At 40.4% G+C, this 20,928-nt stretch overlaps 1 protein-coding gene across 1 annotated transcript; it reads right to left on the reverse strand.

The window, feature by feature from the left end:
* Positions 1-5,747: 5,747 nt before the first annotated feature.
* Positions 5,748-10,946, reverse strand: BRS3 (bombesin-like receptor 3). Its single transcript, XM_010572465.1, has 3 exons — positions 10,241-10,946; positions 7,176-7,527; positions 5,748-6,594 (listed from the first exon to the last, which is right to left on the reverse strand). The coding sequence occupies exons 1-3, from the start codon at positions 10,669-10,671 to the stop codon at positions 6,187-6,189; spliced, it is 1,191 nt and encodes a 396-aa protein (XP_010570767.1). The 5' UTR covers positions 10,672-10,946; the 3' UTR covers positions 5,748-6,186.
* Positions 10,947-20,928: the final 9,982 nt, after the last annotated feature.

Consider the following 20,928-nt stretch of genomic DNA (forward strand, 5'->3'; position numbering starts at 1 on the left):
GAGCTTTTTTCCCCGCCTCTGGGCGGGCCGAGGCCTGCAGTGATGGCGCAGCTTGAGGCCGCCGTGGTTAGGGTCGGCCTGGGACAAAGGCGGTCGCTCTCCTCGCTGCTCCAGACCGGCCTTGCCCCTTTCCCTTAGGCTGCAGCTCTGTTTCTACGCCGGCAGGGCCTTGGGATGAGGGCGGCTGGCCCTGAGGCCCTAGGCTTGAAGACCCTCCTGGGCCTGCAGTGGGCTGGGAGCTGTGCCTAGATGGGCCTTGCATGGAGACTGTTGCAGTTATGTGATAAAATAAAAGCCTGCTAAGGGGCATGAAGCACTGGAAGTACTTCCTCCTGCAGTACTTTACCCTATTGTGCCTTGGACAGCACTGAACTGTCAAGTTGCTGCTGTCAGTTGTGGTGTGGTGCCACTAGGTAGCCATCATCTGTCACTGACACTGAAAGTCTGTTTTCATAAACAAAAAGATGTAGGTGAGACGAAAATGGCTTACTAAATGTCAAAAAAAACCACATGGGTTCTTGCTCCTCCTTTGGCACAGGTTTCTGGTGCAAATGGTTTGAACGATTGAGCCTCCTGGGGAGAAGGGGCTGCTGTTCGGGTCTACCCGGGCAGCACAAGTATCTGCTTTCCACAGGACAGGGGTGTAACAGGCCGAGGGTGTCCAGCTACAGCTGTTGTGCTCCCTTCAGAAAGGGTTAATATGTTGGTACAATGCAAACTGTGAGGCTTGTCTTCAAATTTTTGAATTGGTTTGCATTAATGAAGTCTGCAATTAGTTATTAATCAGTATAGTACTCTATCTGTGGGTACTTAAATATTTTAAATAAATTTTTTTTAATTCGCGTCAGTTCTTTTAAAAGACCTTCATTCAGTGCCATCTAGTGGTTTTCACGGTGTAATCCAGATAGCATTACATAAAACCAAATTTGATTGTTCAAGTATGAATTTAGAAGTATTTTTATTTAGAGGATGAAGAAGAACACTCTTTAGGTTTTGCAAAATTTAACCTAGAGCTATAAACCCCAGGTATTAAAACAGTGCACATGTTTTAAATAAAATTTAGCTGAATAGCCCCATCGAAGCTGGCAGTGGCTGGTTGCCAGTGGCAAAGCAATCTTTCCACTCAGAAATGAAAATGATACTCAGTACAGAAGTTTTCTGGAAATGAGTATTCCAGGAACAAATATATCTCTACTGTCATACAGACTGGAATGATATTAAAATCAAAGACACAATCCTGAGCTTGTGAAGCTCTGTAGGGAGAAGCCAACATCAGCTAACTGGCTGACCAGCCAGTCAGATGAAATTGCTGAGGATATAAATATAGACTTCTAGCAACCTTTGGCTGTTACACAAAGAACATCCAGCCTAGTTAATGACATCTTTCATGCTTCAAGAATTTTCTCTTGGCAGGGCTATTACAATAGTTGTCCAAAGATTGTTTTGTGATCACTTATGAACTGGCGGCTTAGGAGACGTTTGTATTAGCTCTCAAATAGGTTGGGTTTTGGTGAGGAGCATGAGAGGCTTAACATAAACTGCACTTACTTATAAAAATCGGAATTGGATATATGTTTGGAAGTAAGATAATCATAGCCTTAAACATTGTAAGAACGATACAATTTAAGTCTTAAAGTGCTTATTTGATTTTGGCAGAGTTTTTTACATCATAACCTGAGTAAATGTAGTGAAGTCTGAGCCTACACAGTACAGATTTCCCTAGTGTGCAGATCTGCCTACAGCAAGTAATTGGGGCACTGTCCTAGGGAGTAGGAGATCCAAATTTAATCTCAATCTGATGGAAGTGAGAGCATGCTTGTGTGCAGCAGGGTTAGTGCATGGTAAATCTGGTCTGCGCACTTTAATGTAATGTGCTAAGAGGACAAACTACCTCAAATTCCCTCACACATTCAGCAGATAACAGCATGCGTGATGGCAGCTACTGCAGCACTGCTTCTTACCATGTCGCCACCATCTGTTCTCTTCCACTACCGTAAAGACAGCCCAGTGAGCCAGCTCAGGGAGCTGATTCAGCTGGAAACTCATCATTTTGGGGGTCAAGACAGCTTTCCTCTCAATCACGTCCTTGAAACGGTGTAACTCATGGCTGCAGAAGCACTGCTGCTGCAAGCTGCACGGTTGAGGGATGGTGCGAAGAGCTTGAGTGTTACACAGCTCATGTTAGTCTACGCTGTCAGGAAATGATGTTTTAAATCCTGACAAAATATCTCAAAGTAAATATCAAAAGGAGGCATTAGCATGATGGTTTTGTATCTGTGTCTGACTCTTCTGTGTGATAAAAGGCAATCTTGGTTCATCAGAGCTGATTGTTGGTCTAGAGATACCACCTCCTAAAAGTACCGAAATCTTGGTTTTCGTAAAGTGGTGTTTTGCTGTCTGTTAGAGGGGAACCAGCAATTAACTAACTAATACTTAATTAGGTAAAGAGTTAACACTCTTTTCTTAAGATGCTTTGTTATTTTAAATCAAGGAGGCCGTAACTAGTGATTAAGCACAGAGAGATTGCTCCTCTTTGGGCTTACCATGGTGCTGGAGCCTGTAGCTGTTACACCGACTAGTGAGAGTGAAAAGGAGTCTTCACGGTGCGAAAAATGACAAGACCAGATCCAGATGTGCTAAAATTTCAATATCCTTTCCTATGCTGACAAAGGAAATTCCACAAAACAGCTCACCTTGCACTGAGGGGACCATCTGTGGCAGAGCCCATAACTAAACGCTGATTAGAGCCTGTATTTATTTTTTTAAGTACCACTGAGTGAGATGTGTAAGTGCTGTAGCTGTGTGTAACTTTAGCTTATTCTTTAATTGTAATATTCATAGCAGAAACACATGAGTGTCAGTGGGCAGCCCATATTTAACTATGTAAAATAAAATGATACTTTCTATGAAAACAGGACAGTGAGCTTTAAAATGTCTATAATTTCATAACTGACTTTAATATTCTGTGCCTTTTGCTGGAGACGCAGTCTGTTACACTATATCCATGCTTTGACATGGTTTTGTTCATTTTTGTGGATTTTTTTTTTTTAAACTAAACCAGCATCTCATAGTGACAGCACAAATTAGAGTGCCAATACTAAACCTGTTGCTACTGCAAACATTAATTGTTACACTTATATGTATTAAAGCTGTTAATGTGTACATCTTGTTCACAAAACAAACTATTAAAAAAGTACATCCTAGAAATCGTATTTACTTACTCAATAAGATTCCACATGAATAAGACCTTTTGATGCAGTCTTGCCTTTCAGTATTTTGTGCCTTGTTTCTACCTATTCTTTCATTGTGTATATAAATAGTAAACCCCTAATTATTTATGCCAGCTCTTTGCTAAATAACGTTCAATATTTCTATAAATAGACATTATTCTTATAGAATTACACTTGTAAGACCTAGGGGTGAAAGAACTGGGTTTTGGAACACAGAAAAGATTGCAAAGGAAACAACCCTTTTCCCCTAAATCCAGTTACGGTAATGTGGAGACATTTTATGGATAATTATATTGGGGGAATAGATGGAATGAATAATACCAGATTGTTTAGATAAAAATAAATGTTGACCAATATATCACTCCAATACAACATGTCATGAAGATTTGAAAGTACAGAATTATAAAACCATAAAGTACACAGAATATTTAAATTATGGCTTGAAATATTACCAGTCTTTAACAAAAACATGTGCAGCATATAGTAAAAACATCAATTTTGTAACAGGATATATTAGCAATAGATAGACCATCCAGTGAGAGGAGTAGTTACACAAGCAAAAAGCAGCTGCATGCAAAGCAAGGAAAATGGTGAATTAGGAAACTGGTTTTTAAGGGCTACTCTGAGGTGTAGCCAAGGATTTTGCAGTGGGAAACATGGTCTCCAACAGAGATAAATTGTGAAGTCCAGGAATATGTGGCAGATATGTTTTCCAAAGGCTTTAATAAGCTACAATAAAGAATGATGTAAGAAGCTGCAATGTTAGTTGATTTTTCTTTTGTTTAGAATTCCCTATAGTAAGATCCAGGAAGATAAAAGTAGACTCATAAGTGTGTAGGCTTAGTAATTTATTTCAGTCTCACCCTGCAGATCCATTAAGAAAAAAGAGAAGGGGAAAACATCAGTGCAATATGTTTGTTATATTTGTACATAGCTCACTACCAGGGAATGTGTTATATTAAGACAAAGAGAGTAAAATAAGGTCTCTGGAGTCTGCTTTGCCATAAATTGTATTTCTGTGCTGTTATATTGCCATTTATTTCAATGGTTCTATCCTGGTGTACAATTGGTACAACAAAAGGAAGAATCCATTTGAAAATTAGTGCTTATAGCCTTGCAGCATGTAACATGAAGAGTGCAGTAAAATAAGGCCAGGCCTGATGGGATTAAAATGGCCTATCATTAAACTGGTTTAAGATGATGACAGAGGTTGTATTCCAATGCCCTTGGGATTTATAGTTTAGTTTTATTATTCTGATTAGGGCACTCAACAGAGAGAGACTGCAAATAGATTTTGCATCTTTTAATGAACTCAAATAATGGTGCATGGATGGATGGGTTTCCATCCATGGGTTGTTATGGGCTCTGTGTAGCTGGAGAGGTGTTGTATCTTCAAGGGTTAGTTAAAATTCAAACTTCTGTGACTGACAGCACTATTTTGTTTAATTTATATAGTTGCAGCCTCTCTTCTGTACTTTTAATGCACAAATTCTTTTTTGAGATAGAAGTCCCTTGGTTTAAGCAATGGAAAATCTATTATGTTTTTTATCACCAATTCCCACAATATAAAATTTTGGTTCAGGGTGCACGAAATTCATAAAAATAAGTGTCATTCAACGTTTTTGTAATGTGGGGTAGGAAGACTTGCCTCCTGTATTTCTTTATGGGAAGACAGTCTCTGCCAGCAGTGCTGCTGAGCTTTTTAGGGATGCACAGGCTGCCCATGATAGGCTGTCACTGACTTGCCTCTGCATGCAACGTTATAAAATCAGTGGATTTGAGATTAGAAGGCCTATCTCATAAAGACAGTCTATCCTAATATTGAAAAGGGATACTACTTGAATAACGTCAAGAATAGAAAATGAGTACAGTAGAAAAATCCAGCTCTCCCAGCATGCTTGAAAATGTGCAGACCACTGAGATATGACCACATACACTACAGCAGGAGTAGATCTGTGGAGGTAAATGGTTAGTCTGACCCCCCCTCACTGTACACCTTTGGGGGCTTTACTTCAGATTTGCTCTAGTCTGGTTCCATGGACTGGACTCACAGTTTCATCTGAGAGAAATCCAGGTTGAGCACTGAAGACCACTCTGGGAGACAGAGTGCAGGAGTGGAGTAAGGCAAGAGCGGGCATTTGAGCAGTTTGCTTCAAAAGTGCCCTGTAAATCCAAACCAGAACTCAGATCCACCGCAATTTCTTGATGTTAAATCACTATAGTAAAGAACTCTGCACTGTTCATAGATCGCAAAAACTTTTACAAGTGTGTTTCAAGATGATTATAGCTTTTTAAGAGAGATGATCACCTGTTGGTTCCCTTGACTTCCTTAGGAACTGAGAGGAGCATCTCTTTACACAGCAGTCAGCTCTTACCCAGAGTTTCAAAGTAAGTCACTGACAGAGCAAAGGCTAGTGTGGATCTGGCCCATAATGCTTTTTTTTTTCCTACACTGTACTACAAACCTTAGCTTTCTTTCATTGTAGCATGCTTTCTGATGTGCTTACCAATTTTTAACATTTGGGACAAGAAAAGAAATAATTCAAAAATCGGCCTGGTTGATCATGTTATGAAGATATGTGGTTTTGCTTGGTTGCTGTGGATGCAAGTCCTTGACAGACGGAGCTCTCAGTCACAAGTCAAAGAAAAGTCACCAAGAACAAAACCATCCTTACAGCCAATTCTCGCACCAACTCTGCTAACTCCTGTCCTGTCCGGTTCAGGAATTCCAGCTAGGGATGTCTGTTCATGCTTGGGAACATGAACAATGGAAAGTTCAGCTGTTGCAGCTCCTTCTCCCACACAGTTTGATTTCTTTATTGTATATTTTAAAAAATGAGGAACTTCTGATGAAAACTCTTTCACAGACAGGGCAAGGCATGGCACCTCTTTCCAGGATCCCAGTAGTAGTGACTTGATTGCAAAGGCTCAGTTTCTGTCCTTCATCCCAGATGGACTAAACACTTTCCTCTTCTTTTGTGATACTATAATCTGTTAGCAGTGTAACACTGATTTCTGAGCCATGTGTGCTGCCCGTGACTGACAAGGCTCTGGTAGGTGTATTACTGTGGGTAGCACTGGGGGGCTTTGTACGAAATTTTGCCTTGCAGCACGAGACTTGCTTTTTAAAATGTTGCCGGAAACTTTTACTCAGCCAATAAAGAGCAAAAGGATTGATGCAGGAATTGCTGAAGGCCAAGGCACGGGAAAAAATAGTAGCTATCAGATGAAAGGTGGAAGCATCTACAGAAGCATGGTATGTAAAAGAGCGGTATAGGTAGAGGATGTGGTTAGGCAACCAGCAAAAGGCAAACAAAGCAACAAGCACCAGCACTGTTTTTGCAACTCTCTTGCGGGATTCAATCTATGAGAAAATAATGCATATCTGGTATTAATAGCAATTAGTAACACATGTTTACGTAGTTGGTGCTGATTTTCAAAGGGGTCTAAAAGTCTAAATGCATTAGTAACCAAAAAAGCAAAATGGAAAAAAAAAACCAAAACAAGGAACCAACAGAAAAATAAATCTATTTCATAATTTTTCTAACAAAGTATTTCCAGTGCAGAGCACATTCCCTTTCCATTATAAATCATGGGGCAATCTCTTCTAGACTAGGATTTAAAAGTACAATAGTTAATGTGTCAGCTGATATGGATGAGGTCTCAGTTTTTACAATTCAGTGTTTTAACTCCTGAGTTTAATAGGTTCATAATAAAGCAAAACAAACCCCACCCCTCTTTCGGAAAGCATGCACACTCACAATTAAGTTAATGAGTCATGAGCATGTGCTTAAGTGCATAGCTGAATTTGGATTGCCAATATGGGCTGAGTCTATGGAGCTTTTTACTCTATTATCAGGTAAAGGTTTTGCACTCAAGAATGCAGACTTAATCAGCATGATGGATTTTGGAAAATTGGACACTTAGTGCTCCATCATAGCTTACCTGCTTACGGGCATGACCATGTTCTTCCGCTGGCATGTTGGATGTACTTTTATATAAAGTTCTGGCGATAAGAAAATAGTAGACAGAGATGACAGCTAAGGGTACAATATAGAACACTAAGAAGCAAACCAGGGAGTGAGCTTCCTGCAGGATCTTCTCAGATACAGGATAGGGGGCACATGCCTCAAAAGTTAAATTTTTCTCAGGATTGCTGAAAGAATACAAATCTGAAAAAACAGCCTCTGGGATAGCAAATATCATGGAGATGATCCAAACACAGCCAGCTTTACAGCAGGTCTTCAGGAGCGCATCTGAAGTCTGCAGTTCCAAGGGCTTAACAATGGCTCTGTACCTAAAACCAACCAACATCATTGTCAGAATAAATACAGAAAGAATGTAAGCACTGACAATGCAAACTTCTTGAGGATAAAGGCATCTCTGTTTTTGCTAAACTAAGGGTGGTAGAATCGTCTTGGAAATGAACAGATACTAGCTCTTTGTAATTAAGATAGAAATGTAAAAGTTAATTTGAAGCATGTATTTTAATGAATTGGCTGGCAGAACTTGTCATTAAAGCCTTCCTAAGTAAAGATGACTTCTACTATTTGGGTTAGGATCAGTAAGGGCAATCATCTCTCCTTTTTTTATGGCACTGCCTAGAAAGGTAAATGAGGGAATTAATAGGCAAAACTGGTAAAGGTATAAACAGGTTAACTATTTTATAAATACGTGAAACCAAGCATGTACACCCCTCCTTTCTTCCATGTTCTTAAGATCCCAGCTGAGTGCAGTGATTTGACTAAAAATAATGCTCCAGTATTCATTCATATTTATAAAACAGGAGCTAACACTGCTGTTGATTCATGGCTGTGATTCTGCAGCATGTGGACTGAGTCAGACATATGAGAAAAATCTGGGTAAGTCTGTAGTTGTGTGAAAATCTGTATGGAAATGGGACATGGAAAAAGGACAAACTGCCACAAAGGTGGATGAAGCAAAGGAAACAATATACCCTGCTCCTAAAGTATCAGTTTCTGGATGATGCAGAAAGAAAAGACCCCTTCCAGGGGGGCACAAGACTGGCATGAAAGGAAAGGAAGTGAAAAAGGATCTGGAGGATACGAGAGCTTAGTTGTACCATTTTGCACAACCTGAGGATCTGGTCTTTTTCTCTTCTAGGCAAATTTAAATAGAAAACTGCAAGCTGGACTGCTATTTATCAAGTAAATACCATTTTTATTGACTTCGAGCTCTTCTAGCATACTGGAACATGATAGTCTGGCATTGCTCACATGACTGATGTTCTGAGCTTTCTCTGTAAGTTTACCATGTAGTTACGCTGTGAAAATGCAGCATGGAATATTTACGTAACAGCTACCATGAAGAATTAAATACAGAAGCAAGTGTCTAAAGCATAGAATCATAGAATAGCTGGGGTTGGAAGCGACTTTTAAAGGTCATCTAGTCCATGATGGATTCTGAATTGATGTCATGCAGGACCAAGACCTTGGAGCTATGATAGACAGTTCAGTGAAAACATCAGCTTAGTATTCAGCAGTAGTAAAAAACCCACACCAAACTATTAAAAAAAAAAAAAAGGCAAAATGTTAGGAATTATTAGGGATACAATGGAGAGCAAAAGAGACTGTTGTGCAGTTATCTGTATCTCTTGTTCATGCAACTCTCGAACATCATGTGCTGCTCTGCACACCTTAACTCAAAAAACCCACTATACTAAGGATGGAATATAACATGAATAGCCTGGAGAGATGGATAGGGATCACTGTCTCTTCTGGCACAAGAGCCAGGGCCATCAAATGAAGCCACATGCAAAGCAAAAAAATGAGTTGCTTATGCAACAGGCAGTGAAAGTCATTGCTAAACATGTTCAAGAAGAGGCTGAACAAGGATCTAGAAGAGAAATCCATTGAGCTTATTAAATACACAAACCCCACATCTGCTCAGGAGGTCATCTGAAGGCTTAGGGTATAAGCGTAGTGTTGTATAGTGGTTTTTATTCTTCCTATGTGTCTTTTCTTGTCCTTATACTAGCACTGCTGGAGGCTCGTATTGGCCTACATAGACCCTTGATCTGACCCAGTGTGGCCATTCCTGTGTTGGCTGATTTTTTTTGGAGTACAGTAACAGTAGCATTGCTTAAATTGTGGATACATGAACTACTTGCTGTTACATACAATCCACAATTGCTGGCATACAAGATGAAAATCTTTTTCTCTCTTAATACTAAAATTCATTTTGGGGTTTTCTGCTCCTTGACATGCTCATGAACTGAAATCACATCTTAGTTTTGTTAATTCAGAAAAGAAGTGCATGGAAACTGATTGTTCAGCAGCTCCTAACAGCAGTCAGATGGAAGCACTGATCCCTACTAACAGTGCTGTCATTGTAACCCGAGTTTAATTTCAGGACCTCTGGGCTAAAATATCTCTGAAAAAGATCTAAGAACTGTAAGAGAAAGCACTATAATTGTGTCATGTCACACTAAGCACTTATCAAGCTGAAAATTACTGTAGTATTACAGTAACCATCAAATCATGAGAGTCGTTAACAGACTATTAACAGTCTGTGCTGTGTTTTCTTTTGGCTGTTTACCCCACATGTCAATCTTATACGTTCTAGGATTTTAGAGCCTCACTGAGTGCATAGGACAAAGGATTTCCACTCAGTCATTTTCAGTTTTATTTTTTGTCTTCCCTAACTACTTTAGTGCACCACTAGATAGCACCAATATACTGTCTTTTCCCTTAATTGCCTTAAGCAGTTTCCCTTTTCTGTGCAACTGAGAAAAAAAAGCTGTACTATACTTCAAGCTAATAAAAGGTGAAAAGACTTAGAGTCTTTCTCACTTCACACCATTATAAAGAACTGCTGCAATTTTTCTAACAGACATTTTAAAATTAAATGGGAGAGTTGCTGATTTGGTTTTTTTTAGTTAATTACAATGTGCCATTTAATATTGTGCAAAATTATAATTTCTGCTCTTTTATTCATTTCTAACTTCACACCTGCAGTCTCTCCTGGCAAATCAGTCACGTCAGACCCACCTGTCAGCACTGAGAACAGTCAGGGTAAACACTGATACTCCAACTGAGGTTAACTGGATAAAAGACAGCAGCTTGCACCCAATTCTTCCAAAGAGCCAGGTATCCACAATATAACGTGTTGCATCTACAGGCACACAAGTTAATAAAAGCAGTAGGTCTCCAAATGCCAGGCTGGTGATGAAGATGTTTGGAACCGTCTGCATTGATTTAATCTTGAAAAAGACTTTGATGAGTATAGCATTTCCAAGGAGACCCACTGAAATGATCACAGCATATGTAACATAAATTGTGCACAGTATTTCTAATCCTGGAAAGGAGTCTTCGGTCCATTTTTCATTTGTAGTTTCATTATCAATGATTGATTTCAGTTCTGTACCATTTGTAGATGCACACAAAGTCTGATTAGCTGAATGCAAGTATACTTGAGACATTTCTTTAACTGTTTCTTCTCCCCAGGCTGGACTTAAATTGATCAAAAAATTGTTTAATATTTAGCTTGCAGCATATCAGCAAGGTCAATAGAAAGGTACAGATTTGTGCCTGAAATTAAGATTCCCGTTGCGCATTAACTACTTTCATCCCCTTCTGGGTCTCAAAACATGCCTAGGAGAAATGCACGCAGATCCTGTTCTGAACTGTGTAGGAGGTGGAGAATTTTTTTATTGGCTTTGCAGCTAGTGGAGCAGAGAGGGAGGAGGAAAAAAGAGAAAAGGAGTTTCTTTAAAGGTATTTGCTGAAATGATGTTTTTTTCTTGGAGGTATCTGACAAGTAAATATTGTGTTGTAATTACTGTAGCATTAGGGTTTGCATATTACCTAGCAAATGTAAATATTTTTCAAAATATTCTGAAAAGGAAATAAAATTAAAATCTGAAATAGTTGTCTCAATAGTACAGGTAAGGATAGAATATAACAATTTAACACAAAACTGTACAGTATACCTTAATGGCAGATAAAGTATTTCAGAGTATAGATAGTATTTGCCGAAAAAGCCATAGAGACAACCTGTGCTTGTCTATGCTCTGATGAGTCTTTCTATCACAGAATTGCAGTGACCTTCCAAAAGACAATATAAAATCAAAATTTATGGCCATAATCCTGCTAACACTTATATTAAAGCTTAGGTTCGTCCCTTGAAACAGTCTCATTGCTATCAAAACCACAACTTACGCTGAAGTTTGAACAGGTTTCTAGATGGTTGCTGTACGGAAGCCTGTTACCTTGCAATAATCCATGTATTTATTGGCTTTGGATGGTACAGCTGATGATTCAAATCTTCTGGGAGAAAAATAACTCTTCATGATGCTATCTCAATCAAACATGTTAGTACTATGGGTTTTCTTATCTTTAGATTAGTCAACAGTCAAATCTTAAACTCTGCTCTGTGATGAACTCCTGATTAACATAAAATAAGGTACGAGGAATGTGACCTATTGAGTTAAATCTCCTGAAATTAGGGAAGCCAAGATCTAATTTCTAAATAGTAGAAGTCGAAAAGATATCAAAGGACTGAGCTTTATGCCTTGAAAATGAAGATGAGTAGCTGGAGTATTTTTTCCTCCAGATTGTTCTTTAGCTGTGACGTTGGAGTGGAGAAGGTAACCTGCTTAAATCACAAAAGCGATCTTATAGCCAAGTCCCTTTACCTTTAGCTGCACACATACAGACACACAAAATCAAGTTTGTTTCATATACTCAGAAAAACTCCTCTAAGTACTATGCATGAAAATTCTAATTTTCCCTCTCCCAATCCCAATCCTTGCAAACGCAACTATGCCATAGATATCAGGTGGTGATAGACCACACGGTAGATCAGATGGAAGTCCAATGCTGTGGCCAGGTGGAAGAAGGAGTCACTAATACAAAAAGGATGCATGGGTTAAAAATTCCAATTATGTTTTTTGAAAGTGCTTTTAGAAGAGAAGTTCTTGTCACGATTAACCACAATATAGCCTTTTATGCAGGCACAGTATGTAGGTTGCTCACAGATTTAGGTGCCTTTGAGGATGCCCGATTATGTTGTCCACCCACACTGGTGTAGTACTGTGCATTATATTTAATGTAGAGTTCAGCAACTGTAGCAGATTGTGACAGCTTAATGTCAGATAGTTACATAAAATGTTTAGATTTCCTGTATAGAAGTAGGGTATCGCCAAACATTGGGAACCAATTGCTCTCCATCAAGTGTTGAATACTCAAGGGTGGCATCTGAATGAAAAACATCAGGTGTTTAGCTGAAACTGGAATTTAGCGGAAAGAAACTTGTTACTTGCCTTGAATTGCACTAGTTGATGCATCAAAGTTCAGCTAGCAGCCTAGATCCCAACCTCTTACAGTCCCAGAGCTTTCAGAGCCATCTGAGAGATCCGGGCTGACAACGTGAAATCTGAGGATCGGTTTATTCTCTCACTTGACCATTTCGTATGGCAGAACAGAGGACCTGAACTTATACCAGTCTGTGCAAAAGATAATCCAGAGGACTGAAGACTCTTGAACTATGAGATGCTCCCAAGAGCTGGTTTGGGGGATGATTCAGGTGTGAAGGGAAAGGTGACAGACCTCCCAACCCATATTTAAACCTCTTGAGGACACCAACATATGCCACAGGTGAAAGCAACCCCAGAAAGTGGCAAGGGCTTAAAATTCTGTTTACTTCTGGTACTTCATGTGCTGTTTATTCCAAACTGGACCTGAATTCATATATCTGAACCTGAGTGCTCAGTCTGATGCTTCACACTTTAGAAGCCCGCATTACCTGGAAACACAGACACATTTTCCCTGCTCTCTCTCTAATAGGGCACGGTACATATGTCTAACCTAGCTCACAGCAGCATATAATTCTACTTGGTTTTCTCTTTCTAGTGAGAGATTGTATTTTTCCCAGTTTTCTGCCTCCTTGGGGGAATCTGGCAGAAGGAAGCTCCTTCGTTTCTCATAATTCTTCTTACGGCCCTTGTATTACTGCAGGTTTTAGCTAGTCAGCCAGGTTCTCTCTTTATGGAGTGTAAGATATTAGTTGAACTTTAGGAGGTGAAAAATATTATTTTGAAAAAGCACACAAAATAACATTCTCTAGACCCAACAAAAGCCTGAAGGACAGATAGTAAACATCAAATATGCAATTTGTTTATGATGGTAGAATTTCAGTGTTTCTGTTCATTAATTTTGTGTGCTTTTCATTAGTGTCATGGGTAGAAACCAGGCAGGAGACAACACACCGTGTTTTTAACACAGATTCTGGTAGCTTTCAGTTGTGCAAATCCAGCTGAAAAGGAAGAGAATGGCGTAATTATTCCAAACAATAAACAACTCTAAGGCGTTATTTTAGAGCTCTGTCTTCTGGTGCAAAGAGAAAAGCAATTTGGGTAATTCTGGCTATTGTTTGAAGTACCAGGCTTCACAGAAAATGAATGTTCCTTTTGAACTCCATCTTGAAAAAAAGCCCCAAAACTAGTAAAATACCCAAGAGTATATCATTTAGCTGTATTTTTAATGCAAATTTTCTGTTTTAATGCAGTGTGACTGCTGACTTAAGTCATTTCCATGTGCTGCATAGTGTCACCCACTCAGAAAAATCTCTTTCAGAACCATTTGCTCTGCACCAAACTAAAATATGGAGAAAACAGCAAAAATCTTAACTGCCATTAAAGGAATTGATTTTCCAAAATTGTAATTATTTTGTGTAGCATATTTTTGTTATTTCAGTATACATTGGTCATGCTGCATTAATCATTATTTATACAAATATGTCAAAATGCTTTGTAGGTAGAGTGGTAGAAATACAAAACTGATAACACACTGAACTACAGCTGTATTAGCCAGCCTGGGTTTTTTAGGATTATTTTAACTCACTTTCTTAGGTCATTATTTGTATCATTTCTGCACAAAACTATTTAGTTGTCTTAATTCTTCTTTTATGTCTCAAACTCATTTTCGACCCTTGCTTTGATTGTCTCTCCTAGCAATTTTGCCATCTGTTTATTGCTGGCTGATGTATCTTTCTGTCTCTCCACTGAGCGAACTGACGTTTATGTTCTTCGGGTGTTAACGGCAGAGAGATACCGAACAGCTTGTCTATCCTAGTCCTGAATTTTGGTAGACTCTGTTGTGGCATCCTCTCTTATAAAAGGCTTTTCTTAGATTAGGATCTCTTCTACAGATGAGCCTGATTGCTATCCACGTGCCCAGACTGTTCAGCACAGAGCAGGACTCTGCCATTGGGTCACCACAGGCACATTCCTCTTATTCCTCCCTGGAGGTATAAAACTGATTGAAGTCTAATAGTCTGCCCAGATCAATGTAAATCTTTCCCTTCCCGCAAATCTCAGTAGCCTTCCTTTTAGGTCATCTTCTTTTGACATAAAGATGAAGGAAGGCTTTTTCTCCTCCATCAAGAAGTCCTAACCTGGAGTCCTTTAACAACTCTAGCTTATAAGTTAGACTCTGCAGTTATAACTAGAATGATATTATCTGAAATATCTTTTTCTTCCTAGTGTTTTCTGAACTGGCTTTGCCACCTTTGTGTTGGGAAAAGGAGTCCCTGCTCTACAGACAACATTCTCGGGGATGGATACCTGTAATTGCCTTGGTTCTGACTTGCATCTGTGTTGCAGCTTTAGTGTCTTCTCTTTAAACTGAAATTGCCAATAGCATGTCAAATAATGGCAAGAGGGCACAAAGAGTATCATGACTCACGTCGATAGTAAGAATGAAGCTTTTATCTGACAGCCATTTCATGGGCTGTATGACTTGTGTAACTGTTCCCAATCCATTCTAGTGTTCAGGCAGGCAAGTATTAAATGGGAAGGGCTGAATGCACACGTGGAGCGAGCGACGATGTCAGAGACAGCAGTCCATGTTTAGAGCAAATTACTAACACATCCAGGGCTGTTTCCAGTTCCTACTGCGAGAATGGGAATGAGTCATTTCCGTGCACTACATCTGAGTCTCTTCCGAAACAGAGAGAACATCACCTCCCCATCTCACCAGGCATCCATTTCGGAGCTACAAGTGTCAGGCAATGGGGAGGAAGGTTGCATAAGGCTCTGCCCGCACTGGATTTCTTCACTTGAGAGCACAAGAGCTTGGTTTCAGTGTCTGTCAATCTGATGTTTTTCACCACTAAGCGGGAACATCTTCTCTACCCTGTATTTTGATTTTTTACCATTGCCCAGTGTCCTCAGCAGTTGGAGACAAAACAACTACTGAGCTATTAAAAGGGAAAATATCTTTTTAGGATTCTTTAATGACAATTTCCTTGGCTGTGTCACATTCATAGCAGAGTGTAACCATTCATTTTCAATGACTACTCATTTAGGAGAAAAATGCATTAGTTTATCACTGGTTTTATCTCCCTGTCACCTGTATGGAGTTGATTCTACACCAAGGGCAGAGGGAGCTGTGCAGGCACTGAGACTTAGGGCATCAAATCCTGCAATAATGTTTGATTGGAACTGCATCCCTGTTTTCTGGAACTGAAGATGAGCTATCGAGTTACACTTTCAAATACCACAAGACTTACCAGCATGTCTAGGAGCAAAAATAACACAATCCCAGCCCTCAGTGTTACGAAGGTGAGACAGAAGGTCAGTTCAGATGAGCTGTCAGGAGCAGCATTCAGTGATACAGCAACAAGAGGGATATCTAAATCCAGACTAGCCTCCTTTTCCAAGAGTTTCCTCCGCCGGTTTCAGTATGGGAATGGCCAGTGAAATACTGGTGTCATTTCTCAGAAAAGAGAGAAAAATAAACACTGCAATGTATCCTTGAATTTCTTCTGTTACAGGAACAATCAGGAAATGAAGTAATATAGCAAGCATAATTCTTTTGGGCATCCTTGAAACTCTCAATGATACATTTAATTTAGAACCATTAGAGTGCCATTACATGCTAAATACTTTCTGACACCTAAAAGCATAGAGTATTGTGCATTAAGACTTAACAGTGATCTTGCACAATAGGTAATTATCTTCCCAGTATTTTGATTTTTAATCTCAAGTCATTTCCCATAATGACATTTCTTTCGTTGTCCCAATAATAACTGCCTGCTAAATTTAGAAAGAATTATACATCTTGGGCATAAGTATTGCTAACCTGTATTGCTAACCACTATTGTAGATTCATAAACTGTCAGAAGAAAACGTAAACAAGCTGTAGTGACCTTTAACTGTCATTCTATGTAATATTGTATTGGCTTTGTGTGGCAAGGTTTGGGGCGGGGGGGCGGGTTACAGGGGTGGCTTCTGTGAGAAGCTGCTGGAAGCTTCCCCTGTGTCCGACAGAGCCAATACCAACCGGCTCTAAGACGGACCTGCTGCCGGCCAAGGCCGAGCCCATCAGTGATAGTGGTAGCGCCTCTGGGAGAACGTTTTTAAGAAGGAAAAAAGCTGCTGGGACAGACAGAAACGGCAGCCGGAGAGAGGAGTGAGAACATGTAAGAGAAACAACCCTGCAGACCCCCAGGTCAGTGCAGAAGGAGGGGGAGGAGATGCTCCAGGCGCTGGAGCAGAGATTCCCCTGCAGCCCGTGGGGAAGACCATGGTGAGGCAGGCTGTCCCCCTGCAGCCCAGGGAGGTCCACGGTGGAGCAGATCTCCACCTGCAGCCCGGGGAGGACCCCACGCCAGAGCAGGTGGGTTCCCGAAGGAGGCCGTGACCCATGGGAAGCCCGCGCTGGAGCAGGCTCCTGGCAGGACCTGTGGCCCCGAGGAGAGAGGAGCCCACGGAGCAGGTTTTCCGGCAGGACTTGTGACCCCGTGGGGGACCCACGCTGGAGCAGTGTGCCCCTGAAGGACTGCACGCCGTGGAAGGGACCCACGTTGGAGCACTTTGTGAAAAACTGCAGCCCATGGGAAGGACCCATGTTGGACAAGTTCATGGAGGACTGTCTCCCATGGGAGGGACCCCACGCTGGAGCAGGGGAAGAGTGTGATGAGTCCTGCCCCTGAGGAGGATGAAGCGGCAGAAATAATGTGTGATGAACTGACCGTAAACCCCATTCCCCATCTCCCTGTGCCGCTGGCGGGGGGTTGGTAGAGAATCCGGGAGTGAAGTTGTGCCCGGGAGGAAGGGAGGGGTGGAGGGAAGGTGTTCTGAGATTTGGGTTTATTTCTCATTACCCTACTCTGGTTGATCGGTAATAAATTGAGTTAATTTCCCCCAAGTTGAGTCTTTTTTGCCCGTGATGTTAATTGGTGAGTGATCTCTCCTATCCTTATCTTGACCCACAAGCCCTTTGTTATATTTTCTCTCCCCTGTCCAGCTGAGGAGGGGGAGTGATAGAATGGCTTTAGTGGGCATCTGGCATTCAGACAGGGTCAACCCGCCACAAATATTTATCTATCACATGGTTTCAAAGCACTATACATACACTGAGCTAGAAGGCAGCTTTAGCCACTTGTCCATGCAGAGACATAAAAAATCTCCAGGGACCCTTGAGTGAGCTGTCTAGACCTTGGATCTGCATCCACTGACTTAGCTGGTACAAAGGGTGGTGAAGTTTTGTGCCGGTCTAAATAGCAAGGTGGGAGTGGGGAGGGTTTTGCCCAAGTCACCAGAGCTGCTGCAGTGATTTTACTATCATTTTTTATTTCTTTTGCATCATCTAACCGATTGTTAACAACCCACTGAGATCTGACATCAAATAATTGTCTTCATAGATAAATATACTTTCAGAAATCCTTCTTTCATTGGTTTAAAACAGAGCACGCATTTCCTGGTGTATGTATCACTAAAAATAAGCAACCTAGGAGTAAATGAGAATGACTTAGAAATCAAAGGAGCTTTTAGATTGCTGCTTTCTCAGAGAGCGAGCAGACTCAACTGATACAATCAAAACCGTGGGGAGGAGGATGCGTTTGTATCGGTAATGCATCGCTGCCCGTCAGGTCACATTCAAGCCAGAGCTGTGGAAGCTGTTCCCATCACTTAAAATTATTAGGATGTGAATCAGAAGTGCAAAGCAATTTTTTATTAGATTTGTCTTTGTGCATGTCCTCTCCCTGTGAAAACCATCAGTGCACAATTCTGTGACAGAATGTCAGCGTAGATATGTTGGAGAAGAGCAAATGTAGTGGTGCCGGCACAGAAGATATTATTTCAGCCCAAAGAAAATTATACATCTTCATTCCGGCTGACAACCTAAACAATGCCATGCTTGAAACATAAATGATACACTGTTTAGCTGGAAAAGCCATTAGGCATATGATGGAGAGTGGAAGTGAGCTAACCGCCTTTGCAGAACAAATAGCTCTTTGCATTTTACATAAGCAAGTTGACAGGTTTTTAAAAATTTACTTCCGAATTTTGCTTTGTGAATAGAAAAAAAATCAATAGCAAGAATGGAGACCTGACATCGCTGCCTGCCATGCAGCTTGCTCTTCTTCCCACTGTTATACCTCCGAAGCAGGAAACAGGCTGACAGATCTGCCCAAAAAATGGCATTTCCAGCCATTTCTTGGCAGCCTGAGAAGTCTTAAGATTTCCAGCACTATTCTTACTGCTTGTCCAGCTTTTATCCAAATCTTTGCTGCTCCTAATCATTTAACAATGTTATAAGGGCATTTAGCAAAAACTTCAGAAAATCAAGGTACATTTTGTCTTTTATCAGGTATGTAATAAAACAATTACAGTATGCAGGAGACAAGGCCAGTCTCATGTTCCTCTCATATTGATCCTCTTTTGCTGCCTTTTTATTTTAAATTAGAGTAATAGAAAACAGAGTTGGGAAGATTTTCAACAGTTCTTCCAGTCCATCCTTTGCCTTAAGGCAAAATCAACTTTACTTATACCAATTCTGGCAGGTATGTCGTACCACTATGAGTATTTTTAAGACCTGCAATGATGGCAATTCCATGTGCACTCTAGATAACTTATTCCTTAAAATTAGAAACTGTTGCCTAATGCCTAGTCTAAATTTAAGCCTATTACCTTCTGTCCTGTAAAGCGTATGCAGAAAGAATTACTGCACGAAGGAGGACAGTGGGGGTCGAAGCAGGGTGGTAGAGAAGGCAACAGTGTCAGACTGTCCATCCACCTAGGCGTACAGATATCATAGCAGAGACAAACTGGTGTAAAAGGGACTCAGGAGGACTAAAGCTCCGGTTCCTCCGAAGACCTCCGCAGCCTCCTTCCTGGCCCTCACAGGACCCCCCTGGGGTGTGCAGCAGCCGGGTTAGGGGTGCAAGCGGAGTCAGGCACTGCTTTAGCACGCAGCACCATGGCACATCATGTCCTGCTTCTCATTGCAAAGCAGGGAAAAGTTGCATTCAGCAGCAGATTGTGGAACAAAGAGTTTACTAATGAAAATAATACAAGCAGAGGATGATAGTTCAAGTGTCTGACATACTTAACTGTATTTTGTATTAAATTTCTTTGTCATTGAAAGCAATTTCAAGTTAGAAACAAGTGGGTATGAGGTGGAACTCGTTTGCATGTTTTTAACGCTAACATTTCTCCCAGAAAGCCAAGGAAGTGAAGGTGATCTGTCTAATTTCAAGTAGGCTGGCTGTAGCTACTGTATGTTGAAATACTCATCTTTTTCCACTAATTGCTGTGTGGGAGTTATTCACAGAATGAAAGAACCTTTTGTATTTGCTATCATACATACCAGCTCTAAGACATCGCTCCTTTATATTTTCTTACTTCTCTGTCATCGGTACAGGTTAGTATTTTATAATATTAGCAATCATTAAAAAATCTTCACTTGAATGATACAGAGAAGGGCATTCAAAACTGAAACTAGGATTTGGTTGAGCAGGCAAGTTACCAGTTCAAACACATTTGCTGAAGGAAAGCCCCTCTTTAGTAGGAGAGGAAAGTTAAGTCTCTCTTGTGATGTTATGAAATGGAGTTTACCTCCTGCTGTATTCACACCAAAGTATTACTAAAGGACAAACTTCTTAATCCCTACCTCCAAAGATGGTAGGATTTTATCTGCTATTGTTCTAGGGTTGTTTTGTGGGTTTTTTTCTTGCAGGAGAGGTAATCTGAAACCTGTATCGTACACATGGATACTCATTAGAGGCAGGAATTTCAGTTTTTCTCATTTCCACATTCCATTTGAAGGTACTGGGCAACATTTTCAAACATTTAAACACATGTGTATCTCTTTAGAGATCTAAATCCAAGTCAACAGTGCCAGCACATCTGAAAATAAAAACATACAACTGAAAGGAATATCTTGGAAAGCTGAGTCCAATTTCTTAATTTATAAGTTGATCAAAGTCCATCTCGGAAAAAGTAAAGAAAGATACTTATTGAGGAGCCTAGATATCCACGCCTGAGACAGTCAGCCAACAGGCTCAAAAATATGACTTGAAACTCAATATTATGCATATTAGGTTCTGAGGATAAGTATCAGATGAAGAAGGGAACAGAGGTATGGCAGGAGGGTGTAAAGAGAAAAAAAGAGGACAAACTATGAGAAGGGTTAATGATGAGGAAGAGAATGTTTCCAGTCTCTGTTTAACATGAGGACTAATCCTGGAAACACAGGGAGACCAAATCCTTATGTGGTCAGTACTGCCACTCCACTGAAGCCTAGTGAGTTGAATCATGGGATGTTTTAGCTCCATAATTGTGTTCAGAGTGATAATTGTACATTAGAAGCAATTATTTAGATCAATGTTTATTTCTACATGCCACAAAAGAGAACCATCATTAGATAATCAGAAGAAAACAAGTTCAGTA

The sequence above is a fragment of the Haliaeetus leucocephalus genome, unplaced genomic scaffold (genome assembly GCF_000737465.1).
Source record: "Haliaeetus leucocephalus isolate CR32 unplaced genomic scaffold, Haliaeetus_leucocephalus-4.0 Scaffold340, whole genome shotgun sequence".
Taxonomy (NCBI): Eukaryota; Metazoa; Chordata; class Aves; order Accipitriformes; family Accipitridae; genus Haliaeetus; species Haliaeetus leucocephalus.